Below are 13,220 nucleotides of genomic sequence, written 5' to 3'. Positions count from 1 at the left end.
AGAAACTCATAACTGTAGTAGTATGATTTCAGCTACATATAGCATGTATTTTATCTGAAAAAATTAAATTTCAATAAATCATACCAATAATAGTGCCAGGACTTTTACGTGTATATTTGTCATTCCTGAAATTAAGAAAACATTAATTACAATATATAAAAAGCAATTCATTCTAAATATTTAGCTTAAGTGCTTTAATGCGTATATGCGTGAAGTGAGTTTGCATATTGTGCGGTGTGCAATGTTCAATGTTTATGATAAGCGGCAAAGTCCAGCAATTTGATTATGTACAGCAGTCAATCGTTAACCAAATTAAGACTTCAAACATCGAATCTACTGTAAGTTATGTAATTTCAAATCACAGTTGACCTAAACCAACGAAACATCACGATTCCCATAATCAGAACTATTGTAGCCTCACAAGTAATGAAGATTATGAAAATTGATAGCTTCTTGGACACACTTTTGTAGGTATTAGAAAAGAAAAAAAAAATTATTTCAAAATTTCAAGTAAAAAAACTCAAAGATTTGACCAGTTTGATAAAAAATTTGAAGTCACAAACCTTTCAAAGTCTTTAGCTGAAGGGACCCTGAACAAGATGGAAACAAAAAACAAAATGATGGACCAACTTATTTGAAGACAAAGCAATCTTCTTAATCTGATATGAATGATATTACGCCTTGATTTAAATGTTGATGTAACTTACTTTTTTTAAATTGTTTTAGTTAAAGTGATTTACTTTTGTTCAGTATTTTATGACTTTTTATATATTAGTTTTTAAATTTAGTTAGAGAAGCTGACGTAGCAGAGATTGATATAGTTTACATAAAGAGAGAAGATATTCTCAGGAGTGTAATACATTGTCGAAGGAGGGATTGATATTTAAAGTTTGCGTAAAGAAAATAGATATTTTCAGGAATGTAATAGATTGTTGTAGGGGAGATCAATATTTTAAAGTTTGCCCTAGAAGATATTATCAGTGTAATACACTGTCTTTAAAACTCACTGCAATTGATGTTTGATTCTTCCTCCATTTTCACCTACAATTGAACCAACGGATGTGACTAGCTTGCCAATGTAATCCTGAAATGCCAATAAAAACATTTAGCAAACATTTCAACAATTTATTCAGTTAGGTATTTAATTGAACCTGTAAAACTTAGTTATCTAATATCCTTGGAAATACAGTTGAAGCTTGTTAATTCGATTTTCAAGGGGAACTGGATTTCATCGAATATGGGAGCATTTCGAGTAGTACAGTGTCTTTTATGAAAGTTTTGTGTTGATAGTTGGCTTTCAATATCATCGAATAATGGAGTCATTCAAATAGTAGAACATTAGAAAGCGTCAACTTTACACTGAATCAACAATCAAGCCAACTTACGTGTTGACTTAAATCTCTTGAGTCACTGTCAGCATCATATCTAGAAAAGGTAATTTAAATGTTTAGAAAAACACAACACGACTCCATTTAAGACGGACTAAGTTTGAAAACTGTTACTGATATTGAAAAGTGCTACTATAATTGATCAATTAATTACTATAAATGAAAACTGTTACTGATATTGAAAAGGTGCTTAAGTTACAAATTTCGATTTTTTTCGAAACAACTCACATTTCAAATTTGACGACTTGTTGTTCTTCAAAAAAGTAATCAACAATGAAAGATTTTACAAAATCAGGATTCAAATTGTCCCATATTACTTCAGTACGTCCAATCTGAAAACAAGAGTTATATTCTTTAAAAGTTGAATACATTTTAAACAAAAACTGATTGAAAAACTGTATAATAATAAACGTTAGAAATTAACCATATAAGGTTTATAAGTTCAGAATTGAAAAGATAAGTAAAACAGAAGTTAATAGAATAACCAACCTCTCTCCAAGATCCTTTTGTAGCACCTTGCATGTAAAACACACAAACTGAAATACAAAGCAGTAAGCTGGTATCAATATATAATCAGAGTTATGGAAATTAAGTAGGAGAAATGGGACATAAAAAATTATGTTTATCGAGGCTATGTGCATCTCAAAATAGTAAAATACTTTGAAGTTCTAGAAATTCTTCTTTTATACTTCGTTACTTTTAGATTATCAAAACTATAAAGCAGTATTTACTTATTTAATTAAAAGCGTATACGACAGTTTAAATTCACACCACATAAAAGCAAAGCTTACATGGATCTGACTTGGAAAACACATCTAAATCCACCAAGTTTCTAAAATAGAGTTGCAGAACATATTAAATATTTCTATCAATGAAATAATTTGAGAAAATACTTTTACAGCTTTTAGTTTCACCTTTGTAAACTTTGCGAATGAGTATTTTACAGGACAATCAAAAGCAAAGTTTCCTAATAAAAAAAATCAGTGACAGATTTTTGTTTTTGTTTGGATTTTTATCACTCAATTGCTACCAAACTATTTCAAGCTTGGTGAAGGATTACATTTTTAATTAACATTAAAACAGATTAAAAACATGTCAGATTAAGTCTCTGGTTTCTATTGAATGAATTGCTCATTATTTTCCCTTTTAAGCTCTAATAAAAATTTTGAATACAAACCTGCAAGATATTTTCAGTTCAATTTTGGATTGTGGATTGGTATATGGTGCATTAGGAGGAGCAGCACCAGTATTGAAACTTGCTTGTTGAGAAAAAGGATAAGGTGGTGCTGCCATGATTATCAATTATATATATTTCAAGACTGCTGTATTACTGTATTATTGATTCCTATTTATTAAGAAAAAAATATGATTTAAGCATTATAAATCCCTCTCTTTTAATAAGCTAAAACTGAAAATAAATATCAGTTTCAATACAAATTTAAAAAGACCAGATTCTACAAGAAAAAATCCAGCTTTAGCCTGATAGGTTTTGCAATCTGTTGCCTGCCAATTGCCACTAACACAAATTTTCCACTTTTAGGTTGTACAAAGCCTCTATTGACAGCTGTGTAGCTACAATTTGCTTTTCTTTTCTCTCTTTTATCATGAAGTTTTTAAGTCCTTTTTCAAACCCAGAACCTTACTTGAAAAAAAACATTGAAAAAACTATCCAAGTTTACAGATGTAAAAACTTATTAAAATGGATCGGTCGGTAGAAGGTAGCTAAAACTGGAACCTTTTTTTTCATTTTTCCACCAAAAATCTCAATTCTTGAAATTTGCGCAATCCTGGAATCTGACCGCTAGTGTAAAGAAATAGCCTGAAGCCCAGACCCACAAAGGCAAGTATGCTTGGAGATAAAGCATTTGCGACGTGTGCTTAAGGAATACAGCCATGACTCTCTGCTTTTAGGTGCTTAATATTTGTTTTTAAGTATGAACTAGACTGGGACATTTTCTGTACAGACCTAACTCTTCATACAAAAATTATGGGAAACATATGCTTGGACTTTGTACCCTATGCTGCACGCAAGCACTTAAGCCAAAGTCCTGCAGCACAGATGTTATGCGAGGTAATCGTTACAAGCCAAAATCCATGTTCAACAAATTTTGAAAACGAAAGTATAAAGAATAAACATTGAAGTAAAACGCGTTTAAAATGCGGGTAAAAAGTCCTGGGCCGAGTCCCGCGTTTGGTCATTCAGCCAATCAGATCACACAATCTAGCCGGTTCCCAACTCTCGCTATAAAATCTCATTGTAAATATCGAAATAAAACCGGGGGTTTAAATATTTACTAAAGGCTTATTTCGCTGAAAGAAAATAGCTTTAATGAAACAAATTTTGGTTAAATATCTTTGTTATTATATATAAAACCTGAATCTAAATGGTTTTGAGAAGTAAAAGATTGTACGACTGCAAAATAGACAAAGATCGTTTATGACCCCCGTCTCAGATGAGGTTTTCAGGCTTTATCTAAAGATAGAGAACTAAAACAAGCTTAACCCACTAAACTATATATTCAGCACCAGACTCTCTGACATTCTGAGAAATTATTTGCCCGAGAAGAGCAGCAGATTTCAGCGAAATGCTGCTTTTTGCTCTAAAAGTGTATGGTGGAAATGGTGCTTATTTTCAAACTTAAACATCAATTCATTTGAAATATTTTGTTTATTTGGATTATTGAAAGGTTAAAGGTTTGTTTAATTTTTATTTTTTGATGATAGCTTCACTCAATCACTTACAATGAGCCTTTGAAATTTGTTTATTTTGGTATTCTGTTTGCTCTTGCACGATGCCGCCATTATGGAGTTTTTTTTTTGCGTTTGCTAAATGCGATTTTGTGAGACTTTGCATTACCAACTTTTGCTTACGGCAAACACCTGTGGCAGGACAAAAATCAGTTTTTTGAAGAAACACTTTTTCTCAAATATTGAGTCAGTTGTCGTGTTGAGGACACAAACCAAACTATCAATCAGTCAATTGGTTGGCAAACAATATATTTTCTATTTCCTATCTTCTATCCTGATTTTCTGACTTTCTTAAGGGTTTCTAACTGTATGTTTTCTAAGTACTTATCAGTTAGGGAAACCATCCAGGATCCTGCCATTCTATCAGCCAGCAAAAACTGAATGAGACTTGTAAACTTAAGTTTCTTACCATTTTCCATCGAAAACAATCGAAAAACATTACTACTTCCCAAAGCCGGAGACCAAAGCAAATGATCTTTCTTGATGAGGGCGCCCTTTTGGATCTATTGTTAACTCATTTAAAATGGTGGACAGAGTTGCGGAATGACGAAGGCGCCCACTGCTTCGAGGGTGGTAACGCCAAAACGCCCAATATGACCAGCCAACAGATGGCGAGTTTGTTGCCGCGCGACTTGCGCGAGTTACGTCATGAACTCCACCGTAGCGAAAGCGCGAACGATATTTCACAATTATAAGAATATCTTCTGTGCTTAATTCTATTTGACTTTGAGAGCTTCATGGAAGATGAAGAAGTAGAAAGATGAAAAATGCGCTGGTTAATTTTTTTTAAATAGGTGTGTTCTATCATTGTTGAAAGTTGAAGGAATTTCTACCGACGCATATTTTTTTTACAGCCAATTAAAGGCACAGTCTGCTTATACTTACTACCGTGAGAAAGGGTAACTTGCATCAGTGGAGGCTAACATGCATAGCCCTCAAATGAATGACCTGTCTGGTCATTAAAATACAACTATGCAGCTCCGCTCGAAGCTCTACTCTACCATTTTTGTTTTGATTTAACTTTGTATTTTAATGACCAGACAAGTCTTTCATTTGAGGGCTATGCGTGTTAGCCTCCACTGATGCAAGTTACCCTTTCTCACGGTATGTTTGCTATATCATCTAGGCAAAAAACGGTAAAAAAAGACACAAACACAATTTTTTTATGAGTGTGGTCATGATTTTTTTGATTGCGGCCGCGTAAAGGAACTCGCCAAATGTTCCTAACTGCTTATCTGAATTTTTCCCGTAATGCGGTGAAAAAGGTCTCCGACTCTGGCTTGAGCCATAAAATGCAAGCAACATTGGTTTATAAACCCAATGCCTAACCGCTTGCGCCAGCAATGAGACACGACGAAAAACTGTCATTCACAAATTTGTCAAATACTTATAGAGCGTGTAATTTACAGACCTTGATTCATGATTAAGAAAGCTCCCAACCCTACCGGTGCCCCTACAAGTTAAGTCTCTCAGGGAACGGAATGCCTTATATTGTGACTCTCAAGCACCAACCCTAACCCTAATTGATAATAATATAACCAAACCCGCCCCGTCTAAAAGTAGGTCCACAGATTGAAAAATTTCACTTGCATCCTTGTAGATGATATCGTCTGCATACCCAGTCAATTGGGCCTGGCATTTGGCAAATTTTAAATTATCAAAATTGAACTCTAAAATTGACTATAAAAAGTCCAACTATAAAGAAATAACCCTACCTACCCCTACCTAAAGGTTCAAAAACTCAAGAAAAGTCCAGATTAAAGCGAGAAATACAAGATCTACCTACTAGAAGACTCCATCATAAAATTCAAAACTTTTTTGACTGATTCAGTACCTAAAAAAATCACTATACATAAAAATCATTTTATACCTTAACTCTTTGTGTTGTGTTTTGTAATTCAATCTGCAAGCAATAAATCCTCCCCCTATTTTGTTCTCTTCAGCAATTTTCGAATTCGAAAGTGCAAAGTCAGCAGTAATTTTTGTTTACTAGTGACGTCGTCCTTTTCTGCTGACATTGCATATCTTCTCGCGGGAATGTCACTTTAAATTTTTGAACCAATCAGAGACGGCTGACTATTTCTCATGTCCAATCAATGTTGTTTTGATTTATGAGATAGTGGCTTAAAACTTAGAAGGTAAAGTTATATCACAACTCAAACCATTACCTCCCTAATCCTTCGCCACGAAAGCTTGTGTTTTTCTACAATTTTTATTTTGTAAGAAAAATCATCACAAAAACAACAACACATCAGATCAGGCGACTGTAAAATCAAGCAGTCAAGGGGTTGCGAGTTAAAGTTTCAGAGTACCTATTCCTCTTTTCTTGCAGTGAGGATATAGTTATTTTGCAAGAAAATGTCTTCACCATCACCTGGTAAAAGACGTATGGATACTGACGTTGTCAAATTGTATGTTTTTTACATAATTCACATCTATATTTTACTAGTTTTTTTCTATGATGGAAAGTTACTTGAATTTGTGCCGAGTTTTGCATTTCTTTTAAATTTATCAATTTGCTGATGTTTTCAATGTTGTAATTATAATATCTTTACAGGATTGAAAGCAATCATGACGTAACAATCCTTGGAGGTCTTAATGAATTTGTTGTGAAGTTTTTTGGTCCTAAAGACAGTAAATATCTTCTTTTATTTTGAAATTCTTTTGTTACATGAGCGAGGGGTATAAAATGGGCCATTCCAGAAATTTTTTATTACCCCTCGTCGGACGACGTGTATTTTTTAATTTTTTCTAGCCTTGGAAATTTTTTTTTCAGTGGTGGTCGGAAATTCTGATGAAAATCCATGTACTTTCGCAAAATGCGTCGGAATTCCACTCAATTTTGCCTTCTATAATTCAATTGTCGTGGAAATTCATACTTTTTCTTCGCTCGCCTTGGAAATTTTGAATTTTGGGGAAAACTTTTGTCCTCAAAAATCCTGTGTCGTCCGCCCCCTGTTACAGACAAATTCTGGAATGGCCTGGTAATAAAATCATGACCCACTGTATGGCCTGAGCTTTTGCACGCCAATAAGAGATTTTGAACTTGAAAAAGTCTGGACAGATGACCCGAACTGGCCTGGGCCATACCCTGGGCAGGCCATGGTAAATCTCAATTAGTTTTGAAGATACAGTGTCTCAAGGATAATATAATACGCTAGTTAAGCAAAAACTGACCCCCTAAAAATTGTCAATTCAAGACGGTGTTAATCGAACAAATCAAACTCTGAATCAATTGAATACAATCGAACGTACCTTAAGGGGATTAATTTTCGCGGGGATTAAATTTCGCAAATTTTGCATGTTTTTCCGAAATTTGCGAAAATTAATCCTCGCAAAAATTTTAAAAACATTTGGATTTGCGAAATTCGTAAAATGTAATCCTCGCGAAAAATTTAAAATCATGATTTTTGCCTGAACCCCTAGGAAAATGAAAGAAATTCGGTCAAAAAGGGATTCGCGAAATTTTATCCTCGCGAAAATTTAAAATTCCTGTCTTTGGAAAATAAGTCCCGCGAAAATTAAATTATTTTGCAAAAAAATTGTCTCGCAATAAGTTCCCGCGAAAATTAATCCCCTTAAAGTAATTGAATAATTGTGATTCGTTTGTCAGTTAGTGGAAATACTTCCATTTAAAGCATGTTCAAATTCACCATAACCAGTCCACTTTCTTTTTTTTTTACGGAAACCAAACAAGTGCGAACAAGTCATTAAAACTAAAAGTCAGCGCTCCATGGCTGTGTTGTAGGTTTTGTAATCAATTTTCACAGTTTTTTGATTCTACGTCATTTTATAAACCTCTTAGTAGGAAAGTGTGTCATTAAGGAATTTTATAACACTTCATGGCAGATTAAAAAGACAATTAGAAAACGAAAGTTTCTGCATTTTTCATTTTCACAATTATGCGGAATAATCAAATTTTCAGAAGATGCTTTACCATCAATTGCTCTAACTTGGGACTATCTGAAAAAACATGGGACAGCCATTTGGTCGTAAGTCAAGTGAAAATACACCCCAGAAATCAGATTTGACCAATCGTCCCAAGTTAGAGCAGTTGACAGTATTCGATATGACGATTCTTGTTTCTGTAAAATCGCAATTCCCCATGGTTGCAAAATGGTAGCTATAGGTAATTTCTTTGTTCTTTTGCTATTTTCTTTTGTTCTGTGTGAAGTAAATCGAAGTACTTCCACTAACTATTTGTTGGGCGCAATCGAATGGTAATCGAATATTACCCAGGATAACTCCTTCATTTGCTGCCATTACGTTCAATTGTACTCTATTATGCTCGATTTGACTTTTTATGTTTTAAATAAATCACTTGTGAAAATTGGAGTAGTGGTACGACAAAAATTCCTGTAAATTATTTAAGTCCTCGAGACTTTACTCACATCTTGACTTAAATCAATATTGTATAACTCTCAAGCAAAAATATATTGATAGTAAAATATATTTCTTTCTTTGTTATCCCCAAATTGTCAATAGTCTTCCTAAGCTTTAACATGTCTTTTCTCAATAGCTCCTTACGAAGGTGGAATTTGGAAGATTCGTGTTGATCTACCAGATAAATATCCCTTCAAGTCTCCATCGATTGGTGAGTTGTCGTGTATAAATGTGTATGACTGATTTTCATGTTGGAATGTTTTCTTGTTGTTGTTTGTTTTGAAGAGTTTCCGAATAACTAATTCCATGAAGCCAAATGGGAATCGTCTAAGCTGTAATCACCCATTGACACCATGCTATTGATTTTATTTATTTATTTCAGGGTTTTTGAATAAAATTTTCCATCCAAATATTGACGAGGCGTAAGTCATTTTTAAATTTGTATGTCTCTTCAAATTGATGAAAATGATAAATCCAAAGATAAGATAATTTTGTGAGTGTGTTTGCATCTGTAAGTTATATTTCAGTTTGTTAAAATTTAAAAAAGTATGTGAAGTAAATTTTTTATCACATATAAGTTGAAATCTTGATAATCTTTTTGGTTTCCTTTCTGAAGATTTTTATAGAGATTTGCATCCCAAATATTTATTTATTTTCACCTTTATAGGTCAGGTTCTGTTTGCTTGGATGTTATCAATCAAGCCTGGACTGCTCTTTATGGTAAAATTTTATATTTTCAGGGTCTATTTTAAACTGGCCTTTGTAATGGGTTCTAGGAAATTTACCCAAGAACAAAATCACACCCAATCTGATTATTATTATTAAAATGAATAACGAATATTCAGAATGGCATCTTGAGCATGAAAAGGGTCATCAAACAACGAAACTCTAAGGTCGGACTAAAAATGATAAAGATAATTGCGAGAAATTATATCCAGGTTTGATTTTAGGTTGAAGTTAAAAAGGCATTTTTCATTTTTCATGTAAAATAAATGATTTCTAGGTGGTCTTTTTCTGGGCACAGGCTCACTTCTGTCCTTCTGGGAATACCAAATTTCTCAGAGAGAATTTTTCTGTCAATATTTTTTGAAATTTTTTATATATGGGACAGTAAAAAAAAGATTCCTTTGACATGGATCTGGTCAGAATCCTGCAGAAACATATATTTTCTGTCCTCTAGTACTTTTGAAGGATATTAACAACTTTATAGTGCATTTTTTGAGTAGAGGGATCTCAATTAGTAGAGAGATAATTTAAGAAGCAAGATCATATTATTAAGTGCCATATATCCACCCGATATTCAGTGGTAATAACTAATCTATTTCCTTCTTTCAGATTTGAACAATGTTTTTGAATCATTTCTCCCGCAACTCTTGTCATATCCAAATCCAGTGGACCCACTGAATGGTGATGCGGCCGCTCTTTATTTACACAAACCTGAAGATTATAAAACCAAAATCAAAGGTATGGAGGCTTTATAATGTAGTAAAATTGATCGTACTTAAGGCTAGAGTCGAAGTAAGTCACTTTGTGAAGTAAAGTTTGGACTTGCAACAAGAAATGTAAAGTTATAAATTCAAACAGTTCTTAATGCTCGAGCATCTTCTGTTTCATTATGAACTTTTTCAGTTCTAGGCTAATGGCCGTAATGGCGTGTGTGTATATGACTACCTACAATTTTGCAGAGATCTGTAATTCAGAGTTCTAAACTTTCTTGATTTTCATTTCAGATTACGTAAAGAAGTATGCATCACCAGAGGTACTTGGTGAGAAAGATGAGGACAACATGTCGACATCGTCTGAAAGCTCTCTCTCTGATTTCTCTGACGATGGAGACGCAGCTGGAATGGAATTATGATGAAAGAAACTCTTTTGTTTTTGAAATGCGTGGATGGGAAAAGTAGACAATTAGTGAGATTTCAATCACTTTTTGTCACTCATGCTTAAAAGCAAAATAAAACTTTTCTGGATTGTCAAAAGGCTCAATTCGAGATATTTTTAATGTGATACATCATGGAAGCACCCAAAATAACCGGGTGTGTATACCACTAATTTTGAATTTAAAACAATACAACTAGTGACAAACATCCGGGCTGTTTTTTATTGCTTTCATATTATTAAACATGACATCGTGAATATCATGAATTTATAAGTGCCCTGAAAAAACCGTTACCATGCATCCCGGTTCAGGTTAACTGAAATCATCTTTGTGATTATCCATTCGAGTGAATTTTTTCGGATTTTAGCTCTGTACCCAATAAGAATTTGATGACATCGATGTCAAAAACAGGAGTTTCCAAAAAAATCAACCCGAGAAAAAGAATATAACTACAGTTGACGCTCTCTAATTCGATCTTCAAGGGGAATTGGATTTTCATCGAATAAGGGAGTGTATTGAATAGTAGAGCTTCGTTTATGATAGTTTCTTGTTGATGTTGGCTTGCAAATTATCAAATAAACGCTCCATTATTTGATCGAATAGTAGAACGTCAAATTAGAGAGCGTCAACTGTAGAACCCTTCAATGTACTTTATATCGATTTTGAGTTTTCTTTGATTTTTATTGGTTGTTGAATTCAACAGCCATGTGCAGACTTTAGGTATTGTTTTAATATGAAATCTTATTATATAGATATGGATAGCAATTTTAGTTCTCATAGTTTACTATTTTTATGGAGATTTTTTTTCAAGTTTTTATATCTTTTAGTGGAGGAAAAGGGTGCTGCGTTTTATCCTTTTTTTTAAGCTTAGATTTTGAAGTGGATATTTAGGAAAAATTTCTCTTTTCTTATTTTTTGATTTGAAAGCCTCTTCGAAAGCTGTTTATATAAAAAGCTCCTTTTGCTCCCTTGTAAATACAATAATTTTTGGTGTATATAAGTTAGATTTTTTTCTCTGACGCTGAAACATTCAGAATTTTTTTCAGCTGTAAAGAAAATATATTTTGTACAGTTGTGTAGCATATTATCTTAATAATCATTATTATTATACATACTTAATGTATTGACAATTTTTTGACGATGATTTTTTTTTGCTGGGTTTAATTTTGTGGAATACCTTATTTTTCAAAATGTTTCGTTCTTACATGTGACAGAAGGTGCCAGGGTGTCCCTAATTAGTAAATAAGCTAGAATCCCCCCAACTATAAGGTGACTTTGTTTTTAAAGTAGTTTTCCATTATTTTTAGCAAAAATAAGTTAAAACTTAATCCGAAAATAGATTTTGCCATGGATTTATGTGGAGTCATATTTCGCTTCACAACATATGCATCATCATCGTTAATACTGAACAAATTTCTCGAAAAATCAAAAATCAACTAGCGGGACAAATTCAAGTCTCATTATTTTTACATTCCACAAAAAGTTTTCTAGAATTTTTCGTCGTAGAATATTATGAATTTAGTTATTATTTATCATATTTTGATGAATTATATGTTTTTGACCATTCTATATCTTACCAAATTTTGTTTTTGTTTTTATACATCCCCGTGTCACAGACCTACAGACCTGGTTGGACCCACTTTCCCCACTGGAAAATTTGGCCAAAATTTCGTCCCCGGTTGGTAAAATATTCTACAATTTCAGCCAGGAATTAGACCTTTGATTTCATCCCCATTCGAAAAAGCTGAACTCCGAAACCATGCCGACTAGTTTCTTTAAGCTTGGAAAAAATAGACTTTTTATGTCCATTGGGATTTCGATACACGATAGCAATTTTCATCCCCCATTGTAGTAAGATTCCAAAGGGTATAATGAAACAGGAGTACTTTCAAAGGTCACCATTTAACGTATTTACTCCAATTTACTCATATAGAACTTTAAACAAAAGTGGACCACCACCTCCTCCCATCCGCACTGTATGAGCATACATTTTGAAACAGAAAATCATTAGCCCATCTCTTTCGATAAATTTAGACCACGCAGTCACTCTTTATTCATGAAATTAATGATGTAATGTTTTCTATGGAAACACCCTGGTTTTGGCAGTATTGACTTTGCCAAAATTTGCCGCTACTTGCAAAATCCGAGATGTTCCCGTAAAAGAAATCATTACGTCTTCATGATTGTCGTGAATTTCGACTTCCAATCTTAAAACTAGTTTTATTACTAGTAGTTTACCTGAACAAGTGATCCAGTTTTGAGGCTCGTCTACGGTACCATAAATGATGTCGAATGAGTTTCCTTTCTACTAGTCCGGGAGCCAAATCCTATATCTCCTTAAATAAGCACTTTTGCTTAACCCAAGATTCTACAGGATAACTATACATTTTTATAATCCTCAACTATCCTAGTTTAAGAAATGGTCGGTCCCCAAAGCTAACTCCTGGTCAATTTTTCATACTTGGCCCGAGTTTAGGGGGTACTTTTTACCTTTTGTAAGGATTTGTTAAGGAAAATGCCATTCCAGGGATGATATAATTTGCTTATCTAGTAAATCAGAAAATTGCTTTGAAACTTTGCAAAAAGTTTCAAGGTAGGCTGATGATTATTTTCGGCAAAAAACTTTTGTGAAAAATTATTTTTATAGGTTTGCCTGGGGAAAAAAAGGGAAAATTTGGGTATTTTAACTAAATTTTGACCCTTTTTAAGTCTGGGACCTACCCAAACAACTTTTAATGAGACACAAACTAGGTGTTATGATAGACTTTGATGCAATACATCAGAAAAATTTCAAACAAACAGTATTTAGTATTATTTCAGGA

At 33.4% G+C, this 13,220-nt stretch overlaps 2 protein-coding genes across 2 annotated transcripts in view; one reads left to right on the top strand and one right to left on the bottom strand.

Moving 5' to 3' along the window:
• LOC136817867 (copine-8-like) overlaps window positions 1-2,767 on the bottom strand; it is a gene marked incomplete in the record, with an annotated part of 8,714 nt that extends 5,947 nt beyond the window's left edge. Inside the window, 7 exon segments of the mRNA XM_067074203.1 lie at window positions 564-590; window positions 1,008-1,084; window positions 1,386-1,425; window positions 1,617-1,720; window positions 1,878-1,924; window positions 2,180-2,220; window positions 2,566-2,767. Coding sequence (XP_066930304.1) covers window positions 564-590; window positions 1,008-1,084; window positions 1,386-1,425; window positions 1,617-1,720; window positions 1,878-1,924; window positions 2,180-2,220; window positions 2,566-2,681 — 452 coding nt within the window.
• A 3,586-nt stretch (window positions 2,768-6,353) lies between these two features.
• Window positions 6,354-10,878, top strand: LOC136817995 (ubiquitin-conjugating enzyme E2 H-like). The gene is made up of 7 exons (XM_067074368.1): window positions 6,354-6,547; window positions 6,694-6,770; window positions 8,656-8,730; window positions 8,902-8,941; window positions 9,187-9,239; window positions 9,855-9,983; window positions 10,250-10,878. Exons 1-7 carry the CDS (start codon window positions 6,495-6,497, stop codon window positions 10,375-10,377), a joined length of 555 nt encoding a protein of 184 aa, XP_066930469.1. The 5' UTR covers window positions 6,354-6,494; the 3' UTR covers window positions 10,378-10,878.
• The last annotated feature ends 2,342 nt before the right edge of the window (window positions 10,879-13,220 follow it).

This window comes from Clytia hemisphaerica, unplaced genomic scaffold, assembly GCF_902728285.1.
Source record: "Clytia hemisphaerica strain Z4C2 unplaced genomic scaffold, Clytia hemisphaerica genome assembly, whole genome shotgun sequence".
Lineage (NCBI taxonomy): Eukaryota > Metazoa > Cnidaria > Hydrozoa > Leptothecata > Clytiidae > Clytia > Clytia hemisphaerica.
Note: the sequence above shows the minus strand (reverse complement) of the source record. Positions and strands in the feature narration are given on the sequence as shown.

What these genes read in the sequence shown, in the direction of transcription:
- LOC136817995 (XM_067074368.1), top strand. Translation starts at nt 6,495, where the DNA reads ATGTCTTCACCATCACCTGGTAAAAGACGTATGGATACTGACGTTGTC. An exon ending in CTTCAAGTCTCCATCGATTG is followed by an intron (nt 8,731 to 8,901) that starts GTGAGTTGTCGT and finishes TATTTATTTCAG; the next exon opens with GGTTTTTGAATAAAATTTTC. An exon ending in AGCCTGGACTGCTCTTTATG is followed by an intron (nt 9,240 to 9,854) that starts GTAAAATTTTAT and finishes TCCTTCTTTCAG; the next exon opens with ATTTGAACAATGTTTTTGAA.